This window comes from Passer montanus, unplaced genomic scaffold (assembly GCF_014805655.1).
Source record: "Passer montanus isolate IOZ18808 unplaced genomic scaffold, ASM1480565v1 scaffold4, whole genome shotgun sequence".
In the NCBI taxonomy this organism is placed as follows: domain Eukaryota; kingdom Metazoa; phylum Chordata; class Aves; order Passeriformes; family Passeridae; genus Passer; species Passer montanus.
In genome coordinates, this window is record NW_024368818.1 from 6,631,227 (window position 1) to 6,656,522 (window position 25,296).

General features: G+C 40.1%; 1 protein-coding gene across 3 annotated transcripts; it reads left to right on the plus strand.

Moving 5' to 3' along the window:
* The first annotated feature begins 2,513 nt into the window (after positions 1 to 2,513).
* POGLUT3 (protein O-glucosyltransferase 3) lies at positions 2,514 to 16,920 on the plus strand. Of its 3 annotated transcripts, none has more exons than XM_039718570.1 (9): positions 2,676 to 2,811; positions 7,027 to 7,121; positions 7,537 to 7,734; positions 8,108 to 8,394; positions 9,159 to 9,375; positions 10,719 to 10,915; positions 11,882 to 12,076; positions 13,115 to 13,219; positions 14,071 to 16,920. In XM_039718570.1, the coding sequence occupies exons 3-9, from the start codon at positions 7,638 to 7,640 to the stop codon at positions 14,194 to 14,196; spliced, it is 1,224 nt and encodes a 407-aa protein (XP_039574504.1). In that variant the 5' UTR covers positions 2,676 to 2,811; positions 7,027 to 7,121; positions 7,537 to 7,637; the 3' UTR covers positions 14,197 to 16,920. The 3 variants fall into 3 exon arrangements, with proteins under 3 accessions (XP_039574502.1, XP_039574504.1, XP_039574503.1); XM_039718569.1 differs by having other exon boundaries at positions 2,679 to 2,811; positions 7,024 to 7,121; XM_039718568.1 differs by lacking the exon at positions 7,027 to 7,121 and having other exon boundaries at positions 2,514 to 2,811.
* Positions 16,921 to 25,296: the final 8,376 nt, after the last annotated feature.

Here is a 25,296-nt window from a genome sequence, read left to right on the forward strand (position 1 = left end):
AGATCCCTTCAGCTGCAATTGGGCCTGAGTGAAACCTGGCTGCCACGTGCCGTGTAATAGTGTGAGACTAATCACAGTCTTTCAGCCTTAATTACTACAGCCAGTATTTGTGGTACCTGAGCAGTCCTTCAACCTGGCTTCAGGAGGAAAACAGGGTTTGTGAACCAAGGTGGTTTTTCTGTGTAGACCTCTGTCCACCCAGTAGGCCATGCATGTACCCAGATGATCTTTGAGCATTCTACCATCTTGATGACATTTGAAAGAAGGGACAGAAATTTCATGGTTTCACCAAAGGATAAGTCAGGGTGGGTGTGACCTCAGAAGGTCTACGGTCCAGCCTCCTGCTCACAGCAGATTGGCTTCAAGGTCAGGGCTGGCTTTTTAAGGCTTCATCCATTTGAGGCTTGAAAAATCTCTGAAGACAGAGACTGGACAGTCTCTCTAGGCAACATGTGCCTCAGCCTATATCATGGAAATGTTACAGGGTGACCATCTCTTCTTTCAACTCATGCCACTTGTCTTTCATCCTTCTGCCCTGCACCATATCATGATTTTCCTGGGGGCTTCTGTGAGGTTCACCCCCTCATTGAAGGTATCTCTTAACAGGCTTAACAAGTCCAGCTGCCCCAGTTTCTCCTCACAGGGCCAGTGCTGCCATCTCAGTGGCTTCCCCTGGATTTGATCCAGTTTATTGATGTCTTGTACTGGGGAGCGCAAGGCTGGATGCAGGATTTAGATGTGGTCTAACAAGTACTGCGTGGAGGTGGATAATGATTCCCCTCGACCTCTGGCTCTGCCCTTGTTCCTTCAGCCCAGGCTGCTGTTGGCCGCTGTTACTGCCATTGATAGCTCATGTCCCTCCATGCCCACCAGGATTCTCAGGGCCATTCCCTCAGAGCTGCTCCCAACAGCTGGTCCCAGCCCATACCAGAACAGGGGTGGCTCCTTCCCAGGGACAGGAGCCCAAGAGCACCATCAGGCCTTGATCCTCCCCACCTGCTTAGGGTTCCCCCTGCTCTCCCTGCCCATGGACACCACTTCAGGCCAGCCTGGGGCCATCAGTCCCTGTCCCACTGATGGCATACGTCATTGGTCTCCATCTCTCCTCTGCTCTCCCTGCTGAGCCTGGCCCTATCTGCAGGCTGACAACCCCAGGACAGGCAACAATCCCAAAGTGGTGTCTGACCCCGATTCCCCTCACAGGGACTGATCCTGATCTGCAGATTGATGTCCCCACCTGACCTCAGCCCTGCCCTGTACCCTGGAACACTACACAAGTTTTCTTGCACCTGTTGGGAGTATCAGACACGGTATGTCGTGGAGATTTGTGGATATCTGAAGTGAGGGAACTGAAGAGACTAAAGACAAAAGCAAGGAGGAAACCAGACTTGATAATTCCCCCTTCAAGGAACCTGTTTTTCATGGTCTGTATGCACAGAGACTTGAAGTTCATGTTATTCAAAACCAGGCAGAATTCATTTGTGCTCTCATTGCTTTGCATGTGAAAATCCAGGCTTGCCCAGAAGCTTGATTTAATTCTCTTACTGCCTTGTAAGCTCTCCCATCTACTCATGCCTTGAAATACTTCCTAGTAGCAGCTAATGGTAAAAACAATAAAACAACCTTAGGAGACAAATCATTGGAGTTTTACCCTCTTTACTCATAACCCAACATTTCAAATCCATGAAATTATTTTGTTGTTACATTTTCTAGAGGATAATACTGTGATCCCTTTCCCCTCTCACCAAGCATCACAGGGCCACCAGCAGCACCTCACCCACAGGCCTCAGGAGCACCTGGGTCTGAGCCTCCTCTCTGGGACAGGCAGCTGAGCCCAGTGACAGGAACCGTGTGTCAGTGCGTCCTAACAGGGTCCCTGCTCTGTCCTTCATAGCAATTGCTATGGGAAATCTTAAAAACACCGAGGAATTTTAAATTATGTCAGGTTTCGGGGCTTTTTTTTCCTTTTACATCAATCTGTACATCAGCTGATACAAGGCAGTAACAATAAGCTATAGAGAAAGACGAATTTTCTCCTCTAAATTCCAGGCCAGCTGTTCAGCTGCCGCCTGAGTTGTATCCCAAACCACAGGTAACGTGTTCTTTGAGGGGGGCGGACGCACCCCCCGATCACCTGCCCCTCAGCGCGTCCCGCAAAGCGCCCACGGGCAGGGAAGAAAATCCCCTCAGGACAGGCAACCGCAGACCAGCGGCTCCGAGCCGCTCTCACAGCATTCTCACAGGGCTGTATATCCCGCGGCTCCGGGGAAGTGCACGGCTCCGAACCCGCGCCCGTGCCCGAGCCCCGCGGGCACAGCACGCTCCCGCCGCCAGCACGGTCCAGCCCACACGGGCTGGGCTTCACCCCCCATCCTCCCTAAGGACATGGCGGGACGGCCCGGAGGAGGAGGAGAACCAGGAAAGGCGGACACGGATCCATCCGCCCGGGGAAAGCCCGGCCCTCTGCTCGCCTCCCTCGGGCTCTACCCGGCCCCGGCGCCGTCGGGCCGCCCTGAGGGGCGGGGAGCGGGCGGGGCCCGAGGAGGCCCCGGAGCCCTCCGAGCGGCTGCGGTGGGTGCTGAGGGGCGATGGGGGGCCGAGGGCTGCTGCCGCTGCCGGTGCTGCTGTTGCTGGGCGCCGCGGGGCTGCTGCTGCGGCCGGCGGAGTCTGCGGAGCCCGCCGAGCCCGTCAGCGCCGAGCGGAGCCTGGTGTGGGGCCCCGGGCTGGAAGCGGGGCTCACCGTGCCCGTGCGGTACTTCTACATCCAGGCGGTCAGCGCGGCCGGACGCAACTTCTCCCGCTCCCCGCCAGGTACCGTTCGTGTGCTCCGGCGCGGGCAGCGGCGCGGAATGGAAGTCCTGCCCCGGGCTGCGGTTTCGCCGCAGAACCTGGCTGGAGGTGCCCAGCCCTTCCCCTCTTCCCCTCCTCCTTGCTTCCTTCCTTCCTTTCCCCGTTCTGTGCGGTGGCTGTGCCATCGCTGCTCCCGGGCTGCCCCCGCGCCCGGTCCCGCAGCGCCCGGGACGCGCAGGATGGCGAGAGAAGCACATGGTCAGAGCCTCCTTTCTTCTGGTGCTGCCCAGTGCCTCCTCTGCTCTAAACAGTATGGAATTTGCAGCAAAGAACCGTAAGCCCAGAAAGAACCAGTGTTCCTGGAACTAGTGGACGTAAAATCCCAGTACACTGCTGGGAAGCGGTAACGTAATTATTTTTAATGCCGCACACACACCAGTTGCTTAAAATTTCTGTCTCAGTCAGCAGAGCTCTCTGGGCTCTGTTATCCTGCTGCTGTTCCGTTAAGGAGTAATTTTCATTTGTTGTTTGCTAAGCACAAACCATCCTGTAACACTTCTCCTAAGGGTGGGAGTTGGGTTTGTTCGTGCAGGCCAGTGGTATGATGCCAGTCAGCTGTTTGCTGCTGCAAAGTTAACTCCACACGCTCTGTGTTAATAGTTTAAATTTGGAATAAAAATTACTTTTGTGTCAGAGATTCCATAATGAAGATAACTCTGAAATAGCCCCAGAGGAAATCTTGTGTTGCTAATTTACATAGGGTAGAAGCTACTTAATTTGCTGTGTAGATGGTACTGAGGGGGCATACCAGGTATGTATGGCCTCTTCATGTCTTGATAGTTAGAAAGCTGCTGCTTGCAGAATTAAGGAGTAGCCATATGTTATACAGGGTATGTCTTCAGTCTGACAGGAGGGTGGATACTTCAGATATTTCATGTCTGGGCTTTCTGCATCTGCAGCTTGGTGCTGGATGTCAGTGCAGTTTTGTAGTTGCAGTCCAGAATGTGACTTTATGCTCACTGCCAGTGGGATGGAGGCTGACAGCAGCTGCACAGGGGGAGCCCTGGGTTCAAACAACAGGTTGCTAAAGGTGGAAAGGTGTGAAGTTCAATTGGATTCTCATGCTAGTGTAAGTCCTCCAAGATAAACTGGGAGGACATGGGTACTGAGAACCTAGTTTTGATTGCAGTGTGTTTGTGTGTGTTCGTATTTATGTTAATAAATTCAGTGTCTCAGGAAAGTTTCCAAGTCCCAATGCCATCTGGCATGGAGTGATCTCCATTCATCCCATGACCCGCTGTGGCCTCCAGTCAAAGACAGAGCATGCGTGCTGCCAGCAGGGAAGAGCTGCTGCCTTGGCCTGTGCTATCTGCTGTCCCATGCCAGGAATTGTTTAGGAGGGTGCCAAGGATCCTTAAAAAAATTAGTGGTAGAGTTCATCATGTTCCAGTGCATGAGCACTGTTTAAAGTATTCATAGAGACCCTGGCTATAAACTTCCATTCTGTAATGATTTAAAATGTTCAAATCTGTAAAATGTAATTGAGAACTGCAATTAACAATATTCATTCAGGCACCACTCCAACATAAACTAAAAACAACTCAAAATATACCTGTTGAGATAGCAAAAAATTGATATTATCACCCCCATTGCAAAACAGAAACACTGTGATCAGAGCAGCAGAGCTACAGTTAAGGCATCACATTTGTGAAATGTGTCCAAATCTATTAAATTGGTTTTTGTGTGCATTAGAATTTCAGTCAAGTGAGTCAGGACTTACTGGGATCCATGATAAAACTTGTATAGCATAATTAGTAGATTTAAAATCCAGAATTGTTTTCTGAATATCTAGTCTGTTCACCAGAATTGGTGTGCTACGTTGCACATTACACTGGAATTGCAACCCAGAGGCTGTAACTGTTTGACCTGCCTTTGTAGGAAGATGTCGAATGATGCAGAATTCATTCTTTCCCTGGAAAATTATTTCAAAGATTAGGAAAATCCCTGCTGAAAATACAGAACTTTCTTTTAGTGTAAACTGCATATTTTTTTTTCCTTCGGCTACTTGGATAAGTCTTATCCTTTTTTTCTGCTAGGTTTTATCCTAGGTTTAACAACTGCCAACCATGTCTTTATATACTATTGACTGTGATAAAATCAGCTGTTAACTGTTGTTCAGATTATACTGTGCTAAATATTTTTTCAAGGCCTCCCAGGTATCCTTGCAGGTTTCACCAAATGCCTTCAGAGAGCAGGGCATGCTTCTTCCAGCTCTCATTCCAGTGCTGCAAACAGAGTTGTACGTTTCAGTTCACTTTCATACCTGGGCACTGCAGGGCCTCCCTTTGGATCTTTGGTTACCACGACCCCTGGGCTTTTCTGATGGTCACACACAAGACCTGTATGTGTTTGTTACTGGACATATGTTGTTGCATCCAGCTCTCTGAAAGTGTAGGCTAATAATTCATGTGTCCCTTTAGTGAGTCCGTCAATTTTGTGATTTCCGTCTGTGAAAGTAACCAGCAAACAATTCCGGTAAAACAGTTGAATCAAAAAAATCTTCTTTTCAGATCTTTTAATTTCTCTTCCGCATACATGTCAGAAATAGGGTGACTAGGGATTTTTTGTTCTTCTCTAGCAATTTGCCTAAATTCATTATTTTGTTACTTTTTCTTTCTTTCCCTCCATTTTGTCACTTGTTCCTCTATGTGTGGTCTACCTCTTTTGCAAGCTGCACAGAAGAAAAAAAATGCGTAAAGCAGGTGTCATTATCTGGATTTCTTAAAGTATCCCATTTTGACTGTGTCTATATTTTAGTGTCTTTCAGTACTGGGAAATTATTTTGTACTTAAAAAGTTGTCCCAGACATGTTTTCAGGGTAGCAGAGAAGTACGAGCGGTGCTGATTCAACAAGGATGCATTTTTCTTTTGTAATTCCATTGGATTGAGAGAAACAAAAAAACATGAGTGAAAGTACCATGGTAACTTCCTCCAAATAAAAAACAAAAATCAGCAAAAAGCTGTCATGATTAAGTATACAGTAGAGGCCTTGGCCCTATTACACAATGAATGTTGTAAATTACAAAAAATAAGTCTGTTTTCTCCAATGAATTGTTTGTACTTAGATGAGATACTCAGTCTCATTTTTCTTCCCCTTCACTTTCAGTGGAGTTAGCTTTTTCCCAGAGAGCTTTGTTATTAGTCACTTCCCTTATCAAATGATTCCTATGCCTAAAGTGCCACCAACTAAACCCAGCATGTTCTTTGGGTAGATCAAGGGCTCCTCATGTCTAGAGCAGGATGTACATAACCAGCAGGATAAAAGACCCACTTAGTTACTTCCTGTAGGTGAGGACAAGGATATAAAATTCAGTAATATTTGACTTCTGATTTCACAATATTCACTCATTTTTATGACAGCTGAAAACTTACTTTTCTTCAGTGAGAAATCACTATACCCAGTAAAAATGCTGTTTAATAAAATGGGTACAAGGAGACAAAGATGTGATACCAACAGGAAACAGTTTTCTTTGTGAACCTCATGACATACTCTGGATGTGAATACTTCTTCATCCAAATAATACTAGGGGATAGTCATGGGGAGAGGGTACTTGGTTGAAGTCAGCTACTTTGAAGCAGGTTTTAAATGATGGTTGTGACTTGCAGTGACCTTTAGAGGTAGAGATGTTCATTCCTTTGGGAGAGTCATTTAATCTGAATATTCTTGCACGGCATTTGGCTTGAATCCAATTTCAGGACCCAGTGATCTAAGGAAGACTTGATTAATCATTAAAAGACTGGTACTTACCATATCTGTGCATTTATCTGTGGATGAAAAATATAGAGTTAACTTTGACATCTCAGCCATTTAGTGCTGTTGGGACATATTCAGGTTTTAGTAACATCTTGATTTTATCTGGATTTTTTCCGTTTCATTTATTTTTGTATACTACATGGTGGTAACGTTCATTGTATTTGTTTGGTTGACAATGCTTAGACTGTCACAATGAATAATTTGTCCTCCCCTCCTTTTTTTAATTAATAAAGTTGGCAATGACCACTTGTGATAGAACTAAAGACTATAACGGATTTATGTTTATGCATACTCATATTGTCCATAAATTATTCCATATCTTAGTGCATTAATGATGAAATGCTGGTGATCTTTAAGCACAGGTCAGACAGATGTCCAGGGAACATCTCTACTATCATTCTCTTATCCCTGCTTTTCAGTAGCTGGGACTTTAAATGTGCAAGACAGTCAGCAGCAGTCCAAAGCTGAACAATTTGTATGTGACTCCTGCATGCTGCAACTGCCTTTCCACAAGCTGGCAAGTATTCTTTTCTCCTGTTACTTTAACTTGGTTTCCTGTCTTTCTTACTCTAGAGGAAATTATTGTTCCTCAGAGCACTAACTTGAAAACTTAGAATAAAACCTAATCTTAGCTTCAAAGTACTGTTAGCCTTTCCTTCTGTCTTATAATAAAATATTTAACTTTTTTTCTACACCTGCAGGTTTTCCATTTAGAGGTGTGCAGTGACTAAGAATATTTGGTAGCATGATATTTAATCACTGGAAACTAGTTTTACCAATTTGGTATGATAAAACAATTGAAGTGAATTGTTGTGAAAAATAAATTAAATTCTGTGGTCTTAATTCAGTGGTGTTTGCTCCTTATCTGTATTTACTAGATGCAATACTAATAGCTTAAGTGATTTTGTCTGGTTTTATTTTCCTCTTGCCAGGAAAAACACAGTTTAAAGTGGTAATTAAAGCACTTTCTCCAAAAGAAGTCACCAGAATTTACACGCCTCGGCCTTTGGATAGAAATGATGGTACATTCCTTATGCGGTATCGGATGTACGCAAGTGTCACAAAAGGCTTAAAAATTGAGATACTTTATGGTGATCAGCATGTGGCTCAATCACCTTATATTTTGAAAGGTAAGGGTATTTCTTGATATAATGTAATGTGTCAAAGTTCTGAATTAGGATATATTTGAAACTGCAGTACCTGAGCTGTGGTAGCTGTGGATGGCTCAAGTTCTGAATCTCCATGTGCATGGCAGGTTCACAGAAATGGAGCTTCATTTAGCAGAATAATTTCACCCTGATGATACAAAGTCTTGCATTTCTGAAAAGAGAAGAATGTTGCTGTTTTCTCAGTTCCACTGCAGAATTCCAGAAATTGTAGGAAGGCTGTTTTCTCAGGAAAACTGTAGAAAGCATGGTATAAAAATGCCAAGCCATTGTAATGTATAAATTATGTGTGCTGTAGAATCATGAATACAGATGCTGGGTGCTTTGTTTTCCACAGAACCAGTTTATCATGAATACTGTGACTGTCCTGTAGAAGACCCTGAAGTCTGGCAGGACATGATGTCCTGTCCATCCCAAGAGCCTCAGATTACAAAAGACTTCATTTCATTTCCCACCATTGACCTGCAGCGAATGTTTAAGGAAATCCCAGCAAAGTTCAGCCAAACAAGAGGTGCTATTGTCCATTACACTATCCTGGATAATCACATCTACCGGCGCTCCTTAGGGAAGTACACAGACTTCAAGATGTTCTCCGATGAAATGCTCCTGTCACTGGCCAGGAAGGTATCGGTTTGGATCATGTCAGACTATTGAAGCAATATCACAGAACCACAGACTGGTTGGGGTGGGAAGGGACCTCTGGAGAACATCTAGTCCAATTCCCCTGCTGAAGCAGGTTCCCCCAGAACTGGTTGCACAGGATCATCTCCGGGGTGGGTTTTGAATATCCACAGCCTGTCCGGGCAGTCTGTTTCATGGCCCTGTCATCCTCACAGTAAGGAAGTTTTCCGTAATATTCAGATGGCACTTCCTGTGTTTAGGTATACGCCTGTTTCCCCTTGTCCTGTTGCTGAGCACCATTGGAAAGAGTCTGGCCTCATCCTCTTGACAGCTGCTCTTAAGATATTTGTAAGCATTGACAAGATCCTCTCTCAGTCGTCTCTTGTCCAGGTTCAACATATTTAAATATGGCAGTACTGCAGTTGTTGTTGTATCTTCACAGGTATAATTCCTGGAGTAAGATTTGACATTCCATCAAGACAACACTGGGTGTTAGGAGTAATGCATGGGGGTCCTGGCAGTAATAAAAATGCTTGGAAAGCTCCAAGGGCTAAGGCCCAACTGGGAGCTGTTTCGTGGCCTCTGGGTGTTCCTTTCAAACTTGCTTGCAGGGCAGAAGCTTGGAATTCATGCTTTAAGCACAGCTAAATCTGTGAACTATCCAGTAGGTGTACTGAGTCTGCGTGACATGGCAGAACTGAGGAAGAGATGTAAGAATGACAGACAGCTTCTCTGTGTTATTATCCTTTCATTGGGTACACATCTAGGTTCGTCTTCCTGACGTGGAGTTTTATCTCAATGTTGGAGACTGGCCAGTTGAGCATCGGAAAGCTAATGACACCCCTGGGCCTGTACCTGTCATCTCCTGGTGTGGCTCTGTGGATTCCAGAGATATCATCCTGCCGACGTATGATGTAACCCACTCGACTCTGGAAACCCTGCGTGGAGTCACTAATGATCTCCTTTCCATTCAAGGAAATACAGGTGAATTAGAGACTGCATTTCAAAAGAATTTGTGATTTCCATAGAAGAAGCAAGTTGCATTCAAATAACGTGTTGAAGTCTTCAGTTAAAAGTGCCCTGGGAAGTCTCTGAATACAAGCAGCTTAGTCTTTACAGATTGCAAACACTTTTCAACACTGCCACTAAGCAGGTGTATCATTTAGAACCAAAATTTAAGAAGTCCAGTTTGCAATAAATGTGAATTTTACATTAAAGGTATCCAGAAGATGCCTACTGTGACCTGGCAAAAGAATTACTAAATGTAATTAAAAGTCCTTTCTTCTCAGTAAAGGGCTCAAATATGTTTCTTCTAATCAAACTAACCAGTTTCCTGACTGTGTTGTGGCCCAGTGTTCTGTTTACAAAAAAATAATTTGAATCCTAAAAGAAGTAAGCTGATACTATGCTGCAGCCTCTTTCAAATTAGAAAAAATTGCCTACATGAAAAAATACTTCAGAGTGAGACCTCTTGAATTGCTTTTCTGGCTTTGGAAGAGGAGTCAGCTTTACAGGTGTCTTCCTCTTCCTTAGGAAATTAAAGAATACTCAGGGATCAAACAAATGGCATAAGCAATACCTAAGGAGTAAAACTGGAGTGGAAAGTTATTTATCTTTATTTAATTAGTTCTCAGTTCCTCTTTTCTTTATTAGTTTTTAAATTAAATATTTCAATTAAATGATCAGTTAGAGGCATTATGTGTTTACTGATTTAGTAGAGCTGCTTTTCCAGTTAGGAGACAGTAAGAGACTACTCCATTTAGTAGGTCCTTTAGGGAAATTTTCAACAGAAAGAAGAAAGGTGAGGAAGGGCATGGTCAATGCAGTAAGCAGAGATTAAGTCTTTCAGACTCTTGCTAAGTGTTTAGAGGACACAACATAGCCATTTATTTTCTTTTTAAGGCATCATTAAGTGGTTGTTCAAGGACCTACTAAATTGCTAGGTAACAGAGATGGATTTTATTAAAGAAATTAGGTTATTGTGGCATGCTTTATGGATAGAGAATTGCTTTAATTATTAGTATTTTCCTTATGTATTTTATTATAATCCCTTAGGTAGCTTTGAAGATAGTTGAAGTTATTGAAATACAAAATTGTTGAGTGGAAAAGCAATTCTCCAATTTTCCTTGTATGAGTTTCTCATCCCAAAATTCAAACCAGAATTGGGAGTTTAAGCCTGTGATTAATAAGTGGTTATGGGAAATCATGCCTGTCCTACCATGTCTCCAAGTGTAATGCCACTGTCAAACCAAGTTCCTTATTTGCCTTGAACAGATCCTGAACATTTCACTGCTGTTTGCTTTTGCCTTATCACTCACTGCTCATAGGCCCCTTCTGGGAAAACAAAACTGAGCGGGCTTTATTCAGAGGTCGAGACAGCCGAGAAGAACGTCTCCATCTTGTCAAGTTATCCAAGGAAAATCCAGAACTACTAGATGCTGGAATAACTGGATATTTCTTCTTCAGAGAAAAAGAAAAAGAGCTGGGGAAGGCTCAGCTGATGGGCTTCTTTGACTTCTTTAAGGTAGCAATCAAATTATAGTTTTGGATTAATTTAGTTGTCAAGTTCTTACCAACTCAAAAGACAAAGCTTGCTTTTATTAATTCTTTTCAGTAAACAAAACAGTTATGCTGCTGTAAGAGCACAGGTCCATGCGGAGTAAATAAACCATCTGTAATCAATGTCCTGGTGTGACACACTTGTAGAGAAAGCCAAGAAAGACCTTTAGAGAGACACCTTGGCTTATTTTTGTGTTTTAATAGGCTGAGAAATTGGATTTCTCACCATCAGGGTTTCTTTGATTTGGGGTAAATATGAAAACAATGGACACAACTTATATCCATTGCAAGTACACTATGGATGTCAGAGTCTTTGTAGTAACAAATTAGAAAAATAGATGAGTGTTTTTATTGTACTTTAACATACAGATTCTACTGCAGGAAAGATATAAAAAATAAAGAGGACAGAGTCCTGTATAAAGCCATTATAATATATAGCAATTGAAATTCAGTTCTGAAGTTCAGTATTTCAGAAATGCTGTAGCAGCCAAGAACATCTGCCAAAGCAGTACATTCATGGTTATTTCTAGTATAATGTTTCAGCTTATTTTATATAATAATATGTTTCAGGTTATTATGTATAATAATGTTAAGTCAGAATAAATTTACTCTGTTTGAATTGAAGTATAGATTAGTTTTATTTCCTTCCCTGCTGTAGCCCTTTCTCTGTCCCATGACACTTCAATAGAACACCCATCAGGCATCTTATGTGACACAAAGGTTCTTAACTGTCAACCCTGTGTTGAAAACAAATCCTTTTTCCATTATGTTATCCAGAAGACCATGAAACTACATGTGCTTAACGCTGAAAGGAGTTTGAAAATGAATAGACATGATTACTTCTTGCCTGTTAAAATAGTAATTTATACAGTCATTGTTCCCATTCTGATACAAAACATTTCACCTCTTTTCCTCTCTCTGCACGCTGTAGTACAAATACCAAGTGAATGTAGATGGCACTGTAGCAGCTTACAGGTTTCCATACCTCCTGCTGGGAGACAGCCTGGTGTTGAAGCAAGATTCCCAGTACTATGAACACTTTTATATTGGATTAAAACCTTGGAAACATTATGTTCCAGTTAAGAGAAACTTAGAGGACTTGCTAGAGAAAATAAAATGGGCTAAGGTAAGTTCATTATTGATTCAAATTCAAAGTGATGAACAAACAAGTAAACAATTTATCTTAATATCTCTTCTTTTGTATTCACACACACATATATAGATAGATATATTGCATGAACTCTATTGAGATCCTGGAATAAAGGAAGTACATTTTGTTGTTGGTATAAAATGGGAAGGCTTTCTTTGAAATAACCATCTCTATTTAGCCAGTACTTAAGTGTTCATTTTAAGTATGGGCAGAAGAGTTCATGAGTCAGAGCCTTAGCATACTGACTAAAGTAATTGTGAAAGAAACAACCAGATTCTTAGATACTACTTAATTAATGCTATAGCTTTTTTTAGGCCCTGACTTCAGCAGAATTTACTGCATGTTCTGTTTGAATGTACAAAAAATTGCTGCTTTCTTTTAACATGCTCAGACTGAGAGGCTGAGATCCTGCAAGCAAACAGATACAATTCTGTGATTGAAGACACCATTTGTGCTTTAAGTCAAAGTGCTGTTAAGGTTAAAAAAGCACAGGAGGATTTTATCTTCTGAGAGTACTGTAATTCTACCTAAGGAATCAGAGGAGGATACCAAAAGCTTTGAAACATAGACTTAAAAAGCTTGAGAATAAGTACATGAATTCATGCAGTTATTTTTAAAAAGAAGACATTGAATTCCATTGTATTGGACAGGACAAGAGCTGTGGTTTTGTCCTCCATAAAACTAAGTAGGTCTGGGAGGTATTGGAACTGATTTTGAAGAGGCTTGTGGCTTGGACAAAATGGTAGAACAGTAATCAACTGAGTTTTCAAAATTGTACCAAAGTTACTCATGAAAGTTGTTATTGATAGCCCTAAGGTAGCAGTAGTGGCAATAAAAGCAATCCAGTATTTTTAAACAAATCTGCAATTTTAATCATGCCTTTGCAATCTACCAGTAATTGCAGTTAATTTTGCAGATTTGAATAGCGCGTTTAATAAAACTTCTAATGCTAGTCAGGCTTTGGGTAACTTACTGATTGCTCTGTTACTCATTTGTTTCATCTGAATTTGCCAGAAAAATGATGAGGAAGCAAGAAAAATTGCTAAAGAAGGACAACTAATGGCAAGAGAATTACTTCAGCCTCACAGGTTTTACTGCTACTATTATAAAGTGCTCCAGGTGAGTATAATGGATCACTTTATTACTTTCCCCCCCAGCTGCTACTGTTGCTACAAATTTCATATTCAGTCCTTACTTAAATCAATAGCACACATGGTATATATTATTCATAGGAGAGCAATGTGAAAGCTTTGCTAAGCCCTGCTTCTTCATTAAAGAAGCTACCTGATGTAGTAGTTATTTAACAGAATCAGGATTTTTTTTTTGCCCCCATCCTCAGTCAGCTCTGTTTTCATTGTCACTTGGTATTTGGTTTCCAATAGATCTCTGTAGGAGATAATCGGTATGTCCAGTTTTCTTCCTTTTTCCCTTCACACTTCTCACACTTACATTATGAGCTACTCCACTACAAAACAATGAATATGTGGAAAAGAAGTTCCAGAAGTGTGACTAGTAGAGTGTAAGGGATGAAGCAGGCCCAGTAGTCATTTCTTCCTTAGAAAATGCAAATCCCTAGTGAATGAAATTTCTCTTCTCTGAAAGTATCTTTTTCCTGTACTGCTGTGCAGTTGGATATCAGCTTCACCAGCCACAGGTTAGCACAAAGTTTGGAACACTTCAGTGCACAAAAATGACATTTTTATGCTATCTGCATGAAGTGATTAGGCACAAATGATGACAATATTCAAGTTACCATAAGAATAGGCAGAAACATGAAAGGAGGTTTTCAGAGGCAGTGTAGCCCATTAGTAGACGTGTTACAAAGACACCTTGTGCAGAGGTTGTGAACAATGACATATCCATATACCTGGATAAAGGTAGGCTTCTAATGGAAGGGAGGAGGAAAATTCTGCTTCATGAATTATATGTTGATGCTTATAGCATTCTTAAATGTTGTTTACATATTTCAGAAATATGCCGAACGCCAAGCCAGCAAACCTGAAATACGGGATGGAATGGAACTTGTACCTCAGCCTGATGACAGGGACTCAGTCTGCAGTTGCCACAGGAAAAAGCCTTTAAGGGAAGATCTATAACTGTACTGGAAGGAGAAAATTACCCACTTAAAATGCAAGAATAGGAATTAAGCTGTGAAATCTAAGCCTCTTACGCAGTAGCAGGCATTCTTAGTTATGTATTCTTCTTGTATTTTCATACCCTTTTTCCTGCTCATTCTGATCTACAATGTTGGTTCTCACAGTTTTGGCTCCATGACCACCACCAGACAGACACTGAGCCTGCAGTGAGGAGTGTCTGGGGGATTTGTTTGATGTACTGCATCATCAGGAAGCAGAGCACAGAGCTGCTCATGTTCCAGATGGCACCTGTTTACTGAAGTTTTGTGAGGAACTAGTCACCACAAAAGATCTTGCCATGAGGCAGTGCAAGTTTTTCTAAAGGAGCATTTGTGATACGTTGAAACAGTGTTATGATTTCTTCATAAAGTTTACCTCAATGTTAGATCTTTTCTTGTATATAAAAAATTTTTTGAAGTAGACAAAGAAAATGAATATTTGAGATTTACAGGTATCAGATCTGGTCATGCTTTCAGATTATTTTGTGGTTTATGACGGGTGACAGACAACATGATGTAACACCAATTTTAGAGGGAAATGGAGAGCAGAGGGAGAGATTAGAGAAATAAGTTTATAATCATCATGGCTGTGAATCACCAGAATTAAGTGCTACTTTAAAACAGACTCTGTAGGTATCACAACCACAGTGCTTTGGGTGCCAAGTCACCACTGTGAAGACCTGTTCCCTGCCTATGACTGTCTGTAAATGTAGGCACAGATCCACAGAAGGACTTGGGAATTTCAGGCCATGGAAACACTGGTGTCTTAGTTCAACAATACCTTTCCACAGTATTCTGGACTGCGTGAAATCTGAAATTTGTTAGCAGAGTTTTAGACCACCTTGGTTTAATTCTTGTGTAATAGTCTAGGAGTTAGGATCCATGTAAAACAATTGGGAAGCTGGTTGTCCTTCTTCTTTTAATTCAAAGCCATTTTTTCCAGAGAGTGCCTTAGCTCCAGACTGGACAAGAGGTTTTCAGGTCTTCTGCTGAAGTTCATGTACAGCCATTAAGCTAACAATGCAAAATGCACAAGGGCAGAAGGATCTGGTCATACCTTTGTGATAAAGTCTGCCTTTGGATGGGGTAGAAGAAGAATCCTAGTCCTGGACGCAACTCCAAATACCTCTGTTGATTTTTACCCAAGTTTGTCCACTTCAAAATGCATAAATAGTCCTGGAAGGAGACACCAATACCAAGACCAGTGCCCACATGCACCCATTTCTGTGTTTTCATCTTGGCTAATGCAGCTTGCTTGAGCAGGTCCTGACTCACTACAGTCAAGTAAAAGCTTTCATGGATACCAAATTCTCCCTACACTAAAAAGAATGGAGTTGTCTTCAAGACAGTGGACTTGTCTGATTGATTTGGTTCACAAAATTTAGTGCTCTACACATCATGCAGGCTTCATTCTTGGTTCTGCACTGGAAATTACATAAAATTTCTGCATTAGAACAGGAAGAAGGCAGTATGCTAAGTATGGAAAGAACTTTGGCTTTCTAAAGAGGTTAATGCAGCTGTCCATCAGTAATTTATTACATTATGCCAGTTAAGAAAAAAAACATGTATCATGTTGCTCTAAACCCATAATCCTCTTTGTTCTGATTCTAACACTCATATTTATAGTGGTTGCATTTTTATTTAGCATGAAAACCAGTCCTAGAACTTCAGGCTATAAATAGATATGTGTTCAACTCATCTGACGTAAAATTTTCTACATCGAAGTTCAGGAACAGGTTTCCACTGCTGAAGCTGACACTTTAGACTGAGCATGTGCTCTCCTTTTGTTCCATGTGTATGGTCATTTTTACTGTATTACATGATCTTATTTTGGGAAACTACCCATTATGCCATGTGCTTTTTATATTTACTGGTGTTTGTAGAGGTGGTGCTCTCAGCAGAGGCAAGTAAGCATAAAAGATGGTTGAACAACAAAGTTTTCCGCATATTTCAAACCAAGAGTCCAAAAGTGATTCATTTGTATTTTTTAAAATGGAAGAGAAAAGGGGAGTTGTGACACATACTTCATGGTTCTTTGGAAATACCTATGTAGGAAAACTTGCCTAGCTTGAAACAGAAGTATTTCAAACTGAAAGAAGAATCAGATAAAATTTAAATTATTAATATAAATACATGTGAATATTTTATCCCTCCTTTCTTTCCTCATAAAAAGGGAAAGATACTATTCTTAATTCTTCTCTGCCAAAAAAGTCCTTACTGTTGTAATAAGCATAATTTCAAAGCAAAGACTAGTTTGTCAACAGAGTGCCTTACAGATGCTTTTATAGCTCACAGACAAGAAATATTCTGAAAAATATGACTGCACCCATCTTCTTGCTGTAATGTAAAAGTTAGTAGAGAGATGGTGGAACTTTTACTATAAGTCCATAGTAATGTGAGAGAATCTGGTTCAGTTTATAACTATTGCTCTTCCAAAGGTAAAAGAAGGTAAGGCAAAGTCTCTCTTCTTTCCGTTGGTGCTACTGTATGCAATTTAAATTGTAATGAAGAACAATCATAACAAGTGCTCCACCAGGCCAGAAAAGATGTCAGATCTATTTTAAGTTTGCTGAGAGGATGATAGCCATCAGCCTGGTGTGTTACAGGAAATGCTAAATATTGAATAAAACCTGGTTTTGCATGTGAATTGTAATACATACATTAAATAGAATTTTTAAATTGCTTACATAGACTGGACTTTGTTTTATTCTGTGGTAGTTCTTGAACAGCAACTGTTCAAAGGTATAAAAATCTCTTGTTGGTGGTAATTTTGGAAAACTGCTACCACTACAGTGCTAAATTTTGCTATAGTAATTTCAGTTTTTAAATAGAGAGTAAAACCTGTTCTGTTTTTGTCAGGACTAGACTGATTTACCAGTGATGACAGAGACAGGTTTATCTGTTTGAAATAGTATGTCCTAAAGCCCAGGGCCAATGTTTTCAATCACAGGAATCTGCAGAGAAGGGGTTTGGTTTGCAGAAATGTTGGGAAGGCAGAGTCTTTATCTAAGGTTCTTTATTTTCAGATTTCTTCAACCTTAACAGTGAACCTTCATATAGTGAACACTGCTTTTATATCATATGTATGTCCTAATATATTTAGGCACCCACATTTGGAAATACCCAACCTCAATTTTGTCTTGAAATGAGAACTTGTAAATCCTAATCTGTTGAACATAAAGGAGATAGTTTCATATATATTTGAGACTGTATTTTTTTACATTTACCTCAAGATCACCAATGTACTGGTTTCGTGACAGAATTGTGCCAGGCCTGCCTTGTAGATTCATAATTAAAAAAAGCCTATAATCAAAGCTTGTCTGATGGAATGTTAGATTCAAGCATCCATGCTGGGAAGCATACGCCCGACATTTATTACATTACAAAGTAAATTATTTAGTTAGGGAGGAGAGCTGACAGGGAAAACATACATCACCTGTTGGAGCACGTCTGAAAAGCCTGCAAAGAAACTCTAATAAGGAAAAGAAGCATTATATAAACTTATGATATTATCAGCTCCTTTAGCACTGCAGTTTTGCAAAAATTTTGTCTGTAAGGGCCGTGATGAAGTGCAAGATTTTATATTAGCATTGTTCACAGGATTTAATGGCTAGAATTTTCTTGTCTGTGAGAAGTTTTATAGGATTTTAATGAGGCTATATGAGTACTAATGCTTGAGTTTTGGGTACAAGGCTTCTGTGTTGAGTTGTTAATAGGAAAATCTATACTGCAGACAGTTATGGCACTAATTCTGGGTTTTGCAGTGAGAATAAGGGAAAAAGGATTATTTGCATGTTTGTTTGAAGTAATTTTGAACATGTGTAGCACATCCCTTAATTCAGTCCCATCATGTGAGCAGAGATAAGCAGGAGTGTGGCCAGCAGGTCAAGACAGGTGTTTCTTCCCAGCTGCTTGGCAGTTGTGAAACTGCAGCTGGAGTCCCATTTTCAGTTTTGGACTCCCCTGTATAAGAAATACATTGACACCCGACATGGACCACCAGGGTGATAAAGGCACTTGGCACTTGGTGTGTGAGGACAAGCTGAGTGAGCAGGGTTAGGTCAGCCTTAGAAAGAGAAGACTTCTCAGAGGGACACAGCAGAAATCCTAACAGACACAAGCTGCATCATGAGAAATTCCAATTAGATAAGGGAAAAAGAATCCTAAACTGCTATCCCCAAGGAGATGTGGTCTGTGTGACTTCCAGATGTTCATTATTCTATGAACTGCTTTTCAGTCACACAACAAGCATTTATCTAGTCACATAGCAGGAGGGTGAGTCCAGCTCTTGAGTGTCTCCAAGAGGCAATGTAGCCTTTCTGTGCTGACGCTTTTGATACTATTTGTGCTTATGTCTCCCTTGATAAAACTGACAAAGTTTTGCACATATTTTTGTGTTGTAAGGCTATAAAGTTATATATTAATTTTAATTATACTTTCCTTTTATAATATTAATATGCATAATATAATAATTTACCTTACTAATATACATTATCACATTATATCCTAGTCATGCAGTACACAGAAGATTTGACAGAAGTGAGATACATTGATTTGGCATTACAGGCCTGGACTGAAAGTGCAAGACCTGCTCTTTCAACAAGCTGCATATATACTTTACAGGTATGAGACAGATGTAGAATATTGTGAATACAGTTATGAACCATCAAAGGAATTGATTTTAAGCAGCCAGTGAGAATATTAATGTATTCAATAAGTTATACATATGTCTAACATACTCTGTAGGCCACTGGTGAATGAGCATGGCATATTCCCATCTCACTCCCACCGCTAAAAAATCAGTCAGGATCCCTCTGTACCACAGTTTGCAGTATAGTGTGGACAGACTCAAGTCAGCTCAGCAGAATGCCAGAAGGGTGTACCCAAACAGGATATGTGAAACATGATAAAAACCCTGCTGCAAACCCACAAAGTACATTATCCTGGATGGAACCTGTCTGAAAGACAATCAGTGCAAGTTGTACTTGTCAGACTCAACTTCCCCTGCAGCTTATGTGACTCAAAGAGGTCATTTACCAATAGCAGATGATTTTGCCTATTTTTGGGTCAACAGTAGCCACACTTTCAGTTATTCTCTGTCTCCCAAAATGCCCAGCTAAGCTGTTTCACCACTCCAGCTGCAGAGATCTGCCATCTCACAGCTGATACCCACGATAAACTAAAATGGTTGCTACCACATTATTATCCTGCCAGTCCAACACCTGATTTCATCTTGTGTGTTACTCTCACCAAATTTTTCACTGTTGCAATAGAAAGGTATTTGAATATCTTATTGATTTTTACATGGAAATCTGCTCTCAGAGTGAAAATAGGTTAGAATGAAAATTCGGTTTGCTTCCAGATGATGATTTTTTTTTTTTTTTGCTCAGGACTATCAGCTTTTACCTCAGAAGAAGGTAGTTTTGTCAACACAGTTCATTTCATTTGATGAATGAAAAAGAGAAACATTATTGTCCCAAACTAAGCAAAAACCACTCTGCAGGTAAAAGTTGTTCCTCTTTTTGAAAAATATGCCTGTTACAGATACATTGGTATGTTTTTTGTAATGAAGGCAAAGCATGAACTGAACTTTATAAGCAAAATAAGTCTGAAGGGATATTTCAGGAACAAACTATTCTGTGTTACTGTGCACCAATAGTGATTTCCAGGATTAGATAATTCAAAACAGTGAAAATTAGAGCCTTGATTATACAGTAAGATTTTATTCGCCAAAACATAAGAAACAGAAGAATCAAGAAAACATTATACCTCTGACATAAGCACTTAAGCAAAATCCTGTAGTGAAGAGATTCAGCTCACTCTACCAAATGTTCTGAAGTTTATTTAGGCTTTTTGGCAAGGTGAGTTATTTGGAAAATGTCAGGAATGTATGTTACTGATAGAAGCTGCATCTCTGCCAGTAAATTCTGCTTTCTTCTTCCTTAGGAACAAAGGAACTTTAAATGTGGACTGGCCCTCACTGACAAACTCCAGCATGCCTTTTCACACTACAACCATTCCATATTATTTAGACCTTGGTATTTCCTCTATTCCCTGAAAGATTTATTTGTGTCTGTAAGGTAACCAACAGTCAGACTGATCCCAAACTTCCTGTAACTGAACCTGAAATGTAGGTGTGAATTTTAAATACCTGATTTGTACTAAATTAACTTTTGACTCTTTAAAAACACCAAGCATTTAAAGATCACTTAGATTATGACTTTCTAACAATTGTAAATATTTGGCAATACTTAAATATGGGTAGTACATAGATAAGATGCAGAATAATTCTCAGTATTTCTTGTGAAATAGTTTCCAAATTCTCATTACTTGTGGGATGGCAAATTTCCCTGTGATAAAATGTTGTCTCAAATCAAAATATTCCCAAAGGTCCAGAAAAACTGTGACTTTTTCCTGAACATTCATAATACTGTATCTGTAGTGAATTGTTCACTGGAACTGTTCATAGTGATTGCTTTACTCTTTTGCAAGATGTATACAGTATAAATATATATATAAAATATATTTCTCTCATTGCAGTTCCATCTCAGTCACATAAACACACACTATCAATTGGATCTTTTATTTCAAAATTGAGAGACATGGGAAAATTGGCTTTTCCCTGTAAAACTTGAACAGACCAACTCAGAACAAGCAGCATGTTCACTTAAGATGCCAATTTGAGCGAGGTCTCCTCTAGGTGTGCTCTACCATCATATGCCTATCCTGTGAATCTAATGAAATAAAATTTTCAGGAAGTCCTTCGTGAACAAACAGCTCTGAGTACCATCCACAAACTCAAGCCTTTTCTTGAATCTGGTGATGATTGATCTACCCTCATGTGCAGTAGATGTTTTCTCCAGTCCCAAGTCAGTATTACCCCAAAGCCAAACAATTCTTCTGCTCAGAAGTCACCACCTTCAACCTTCTCAAGCAGCCGTGGTCCACTGTCAAAGGTGTTTGCTATATTTAATATCAAGTTACACCCTGCCTTGATGACATGCAGTAATGTGTAATTGTTGTCTAACTGGATGTGTTAAGTAGGTTACTGGGTGCAGTTGTCACCAGTTCCTTGATGGATTATCTTGTTAAGGAGGCCATTAAAAAAATCACTTTTGATGGGGAATACAAATTATGTTCACATAGAAATGCCAGACTCTGGTCTCATTAGAGTAAACAGCACTGGGTTTTTGCTGAGTGTATTCAAATTTGTAACAATAGATAAGGTCTTGAAGGTTACCTGATCCAATGAAAAAATGAAGGGAAAAGCACCTACTGTTCGTAGACAAATGAAAAATTAGCTTGCTTCTCTTTAGGGTTAAGACACAGGACATCTAAATCCAGCTAAGCAGTTTCCTATTTCTAAGAACTTGATAGCTTAAGAATTTGTCCACCCAATCAATGCCCTTGAACCACTTCATCATTTGTCAAGAGTAGCTGAAACCCTAAAGCAAATTAGAAATTATATGTGTAACTGGCAAAGCTATGGAGATGAAATTTATTTCCTTGTCAGTTAGATTTATTTCTCATGGTTACACCATCATCAATCAATGCCCTTGAACCACTCCATCATTTGTCAAGATGAAACCCTAAAGCAAATTAGAAATTATATGTGTAACTGGCAAAGCTATGGAGATGAAATTTATTTCCTTGTCAGTTAGATTTATTTCTCATGGTTACACCATCAAGTAAAATTTTAACAACCTCTGCCCAGATATGAAGAGCCCAATGAATGTGGATGATGAACTGTCCTTTCCAGGGCAACAGAGGCAACATCAACACCCACTGAACTCAAATTGGCCTGTGAAAATTGCATCGTATCAGATTGTAGTCTCCTACTTATTTCTGAGAACTAAATGGTCTGTTCCTGAAAAATTCTTACTTCTGTAGAAAATGAGAAAATATGTTATGATAGTGGTCACATAAGTTACCCAATTTAATAAGAAAAAATCCAGACATTTTCTGGGGTTTCTCACTTAAAATGGTTTGGCTTTTACTGCAAAACTGTGTTAATTAACCATATTATTAATTTTGGACTTGAAGTGGATCACCATACTACATTATCCCAAGTTAATAAATGGTTAAAATTTTCCATACTCACCAATTGCATGGGGAATAAGCATTTTCTGATTAAATAAAAATATTCTGATAGTGCTCTAAGACTTAGAAGAGGTTGCCTGAAAATAAGACAGAATGAAACCAAACTAAGGCTCCCTTTCACACAAAATATTGTATATTGAGTCGAATTGAAACCTATAAAGTTTCTTCTCTTCCCCTTCTTGAAAAAAAATCATCAATTCGTGAAGGATCTGTAGTTCACTAGTTGCTGAGACAGATTTTCCTTTGGGAAAGAAAGCAAGCAAAGCAAACAAATAATGAGTTACAAAACTAGTGTTTCACTTCCCAGGAACACTTGCTCCCGTCATGGAGCCAGCAGGTATTCCCTTGGCTGATATCTCAAGGTCTGAGAGCCGTGAGAGCTTTCCTGGCACTTCCCCAGGATCAAGCATTGACTCACAGCAGGAAAATCAGCCCCTGTATTTTCAGTGAAAGCAGTGCTTATTAAGGGGTCCTCTCTCTTTTTCCCTGGAATAATGCCATATATTTATAGTTACAGCTGCCTTATTTGTATAATATTGCACCTACACTTGTATTCTCCCTATGTTGTCAGACTAATACTTGTCTGGATTTAGCTTTGCATTTTAATTTAATGTTAAATTACATGTAATTGCTTTCTGTAATAAATTTTAATTTGGAGTACTGATGGGGATGAGGGCCTCTGGCAAGAGCTGTCTCTTACAACTGGCCTGAGTAGTTTCAAGAGCTGTCTTGTGAGTGTAGTTGGGCCTGCTTTCAAGCAGACTTTCTGTTACTTTCACAGCTTTTTGATCGCTGTTTCAAAGTCTTTGTCTTTGAAATCAAGTTGCAATATCATCAGCAAATCTAGGGTGTGTTTTCTCTTGTACTTTATGTCCTCTTCTTCAATCCAGGATTTTGAAATTCTTTGTTATATAAAAGGCAACAGGTTTTGTGGAACAGTATCTCCTGGATTAATCAGTACAGGCATTCTCCTCTTTTATTTACCTGATTTTATCCATCTGGCTGATCTAACAGCACTAACCATATATAAGAGGTTTATTTTAAAATTAAAAAAAAACTTTAGGGTTTGGTTTGTTTGAGGGTTTTTTTTGCCTGTGATAAATTAAATAACACAGGATAATATGCTACATGATAAGAAGGATTAATAAATTAAAATGAAATAAAGTTTCTTCTTTCTCCGATACATCTAAAAATTCCTATTAGCTGGGGCTGGATCCACAGTGTGAATATGATAGTTATCTCTCAGGTCTTCACATTATTGACAAAGGAAGTCAAAGTAGTACACATGCTGCTACCATATCTAACAGGTCACAGGCTATCCAGAAATCAACAGATTTATTTGCTTATCTGGTAATCTCTGATTTAGGAAACAGAGATTGTGCTTACTTGCCAAACTGATGGACATTACATAAAAATACAAATGGACATACACATCCATTTTAAAATGGATCTATTGGGAGATTCAATTGCATGTCTACAACTGTCATTGAAATCAGTGACAAAATCTACTTTGTTGGCAGTAGGTACTGTTTTCTTGTATTCTTTAAGTAATTGGATATTCTGACAGGGAAGATACTCACCAATGCTCTCCTTCCTGAATATTCTTGATGCAATTTAATTTAAACTCTAGAACTATTCAGTAAGAGAAATATCATACTAAACAAATATAAAATTTTTGAAAAAATGACTGAGATGATTGAGAGTCACTCCCTGGCAGCCACCAGACACCCTGGGCCTGGAGCAGACAGGGCTTGCTGGGGGAGTGCCAGCTCCCTGTGAGTCACCCCCTCCTCCTGCCTTGATCCTCAAAGAAAAAGGTGGATTTCTCTGCTCATTCCCAGCTGGTGGGAAGCACATTTGTCAAGCCATGCACGAGTTTCAGCTCATGTTGCAGCTTACACCTGAGTGTCAGGCTGAGGGGAAAACGAGCACTGTGGAAAGATACATGGACTCAGAAATCTAAAATGGGGGTGGTTTCATTGCTCAGGGATGGCTTGCTGTGATCTGCTTGAAAGCTGCCGCTTGGAAGGGACCCACAAGGATCACAGAGTGCAGCTCCTGGCCCTGCACACACACCCCACGGTCACACCATGTGCCTGAGAGCCCAAAATCGTGTATCCAACCACAAGGATGATCACAGAAGTATTCCAAACTTTTACTGGTATCCTGTTCACCTCTCATCTCCTTTCTGCTCTCTCATGGTACCCAAGACTGTTTTCTGGACCAGCTCTTGTGAAAGGCCGTTCACAAACCTGCTGCTGTCTGCTTTGCCTTTTGTTATTCCCGCTTTTTTACTTTTGTGGACATCTTTTGTTTTTAATTCAGGGTCATGTACTTACAGAGGTCACTTCCAGAAGTGAGGACCTGTCCTACATGCTTGCTTGTCCATTAGATGACTCTAATTCATCAATCATCATATTTGCTCTTATTACTTAAAAAGGAGGAGGAAAAGAATTCTTGAAGGGTCACAAGTAGTTACTTATAGCTAGAAAAGAATTAGCTTAGAAAAGGATGTGGATATGATGAGTTAACTTTATTAAAAAAGAAAGTTGTGTAGGACTAAAACATTATTTTTCAGAGTGTCTGTAAAAAAGCTGAGTGTCTGAAAAAGAGCTGAGTTTCACCCAGTGGTTATTTTCAGGAAAAATAAATTTAGGGATCTCGATGCTCTATTTTAACCTGCTTTCTATGTAGTGAATTTGGGACCGTACTTTATACCGATACATATTTCTCTCTAAAAGCTTTTTCTAAAAACTTATTCTAATATAAACTATTTCTTCTATTTCTACTAAAAATGTGTCCAATTTCTCTTACATGAATATGATTTATTAGACCATTTCAAGTTCTGATATTATCTAAGGTTGGACCAGGAAAATCTGATCACAGCTTTTTTCCCCAATGGTAAGTTAGAAAGACCTTTTTTTGTGTATTTGCACTTCTCTGCAGGGTGCCCATATATTCC

What these genes read in the sequence shown, in the direction of transcription:
- POGLUT3 (XM_039718568.1), top strand. Translation starts at nt 2,589, where the DNA reads ATGGGGGGCCGAGGGCTGCTGCCGCTGCCGGTGCTGCTGTTGCTGGGC. An exon ending in CTTCTCCCGCTCCCCGCCAG is followed by an intron (nt 2,812 to 7,536) that starts GTACCGTTCGTG and finishes TCCTCTTGCCAG; the next exon opens with GAAAAACACAGTTTAAAGTG. An exon ending in TCCTGTCACTGGCCAGGAAG is followed by an intron (nt 8,395 to 9,158) that starts GTATCGGTTTGG and finishes GTACACATCTAG; the next exon opens with GTTCGTCTTCCTGACGTGGA.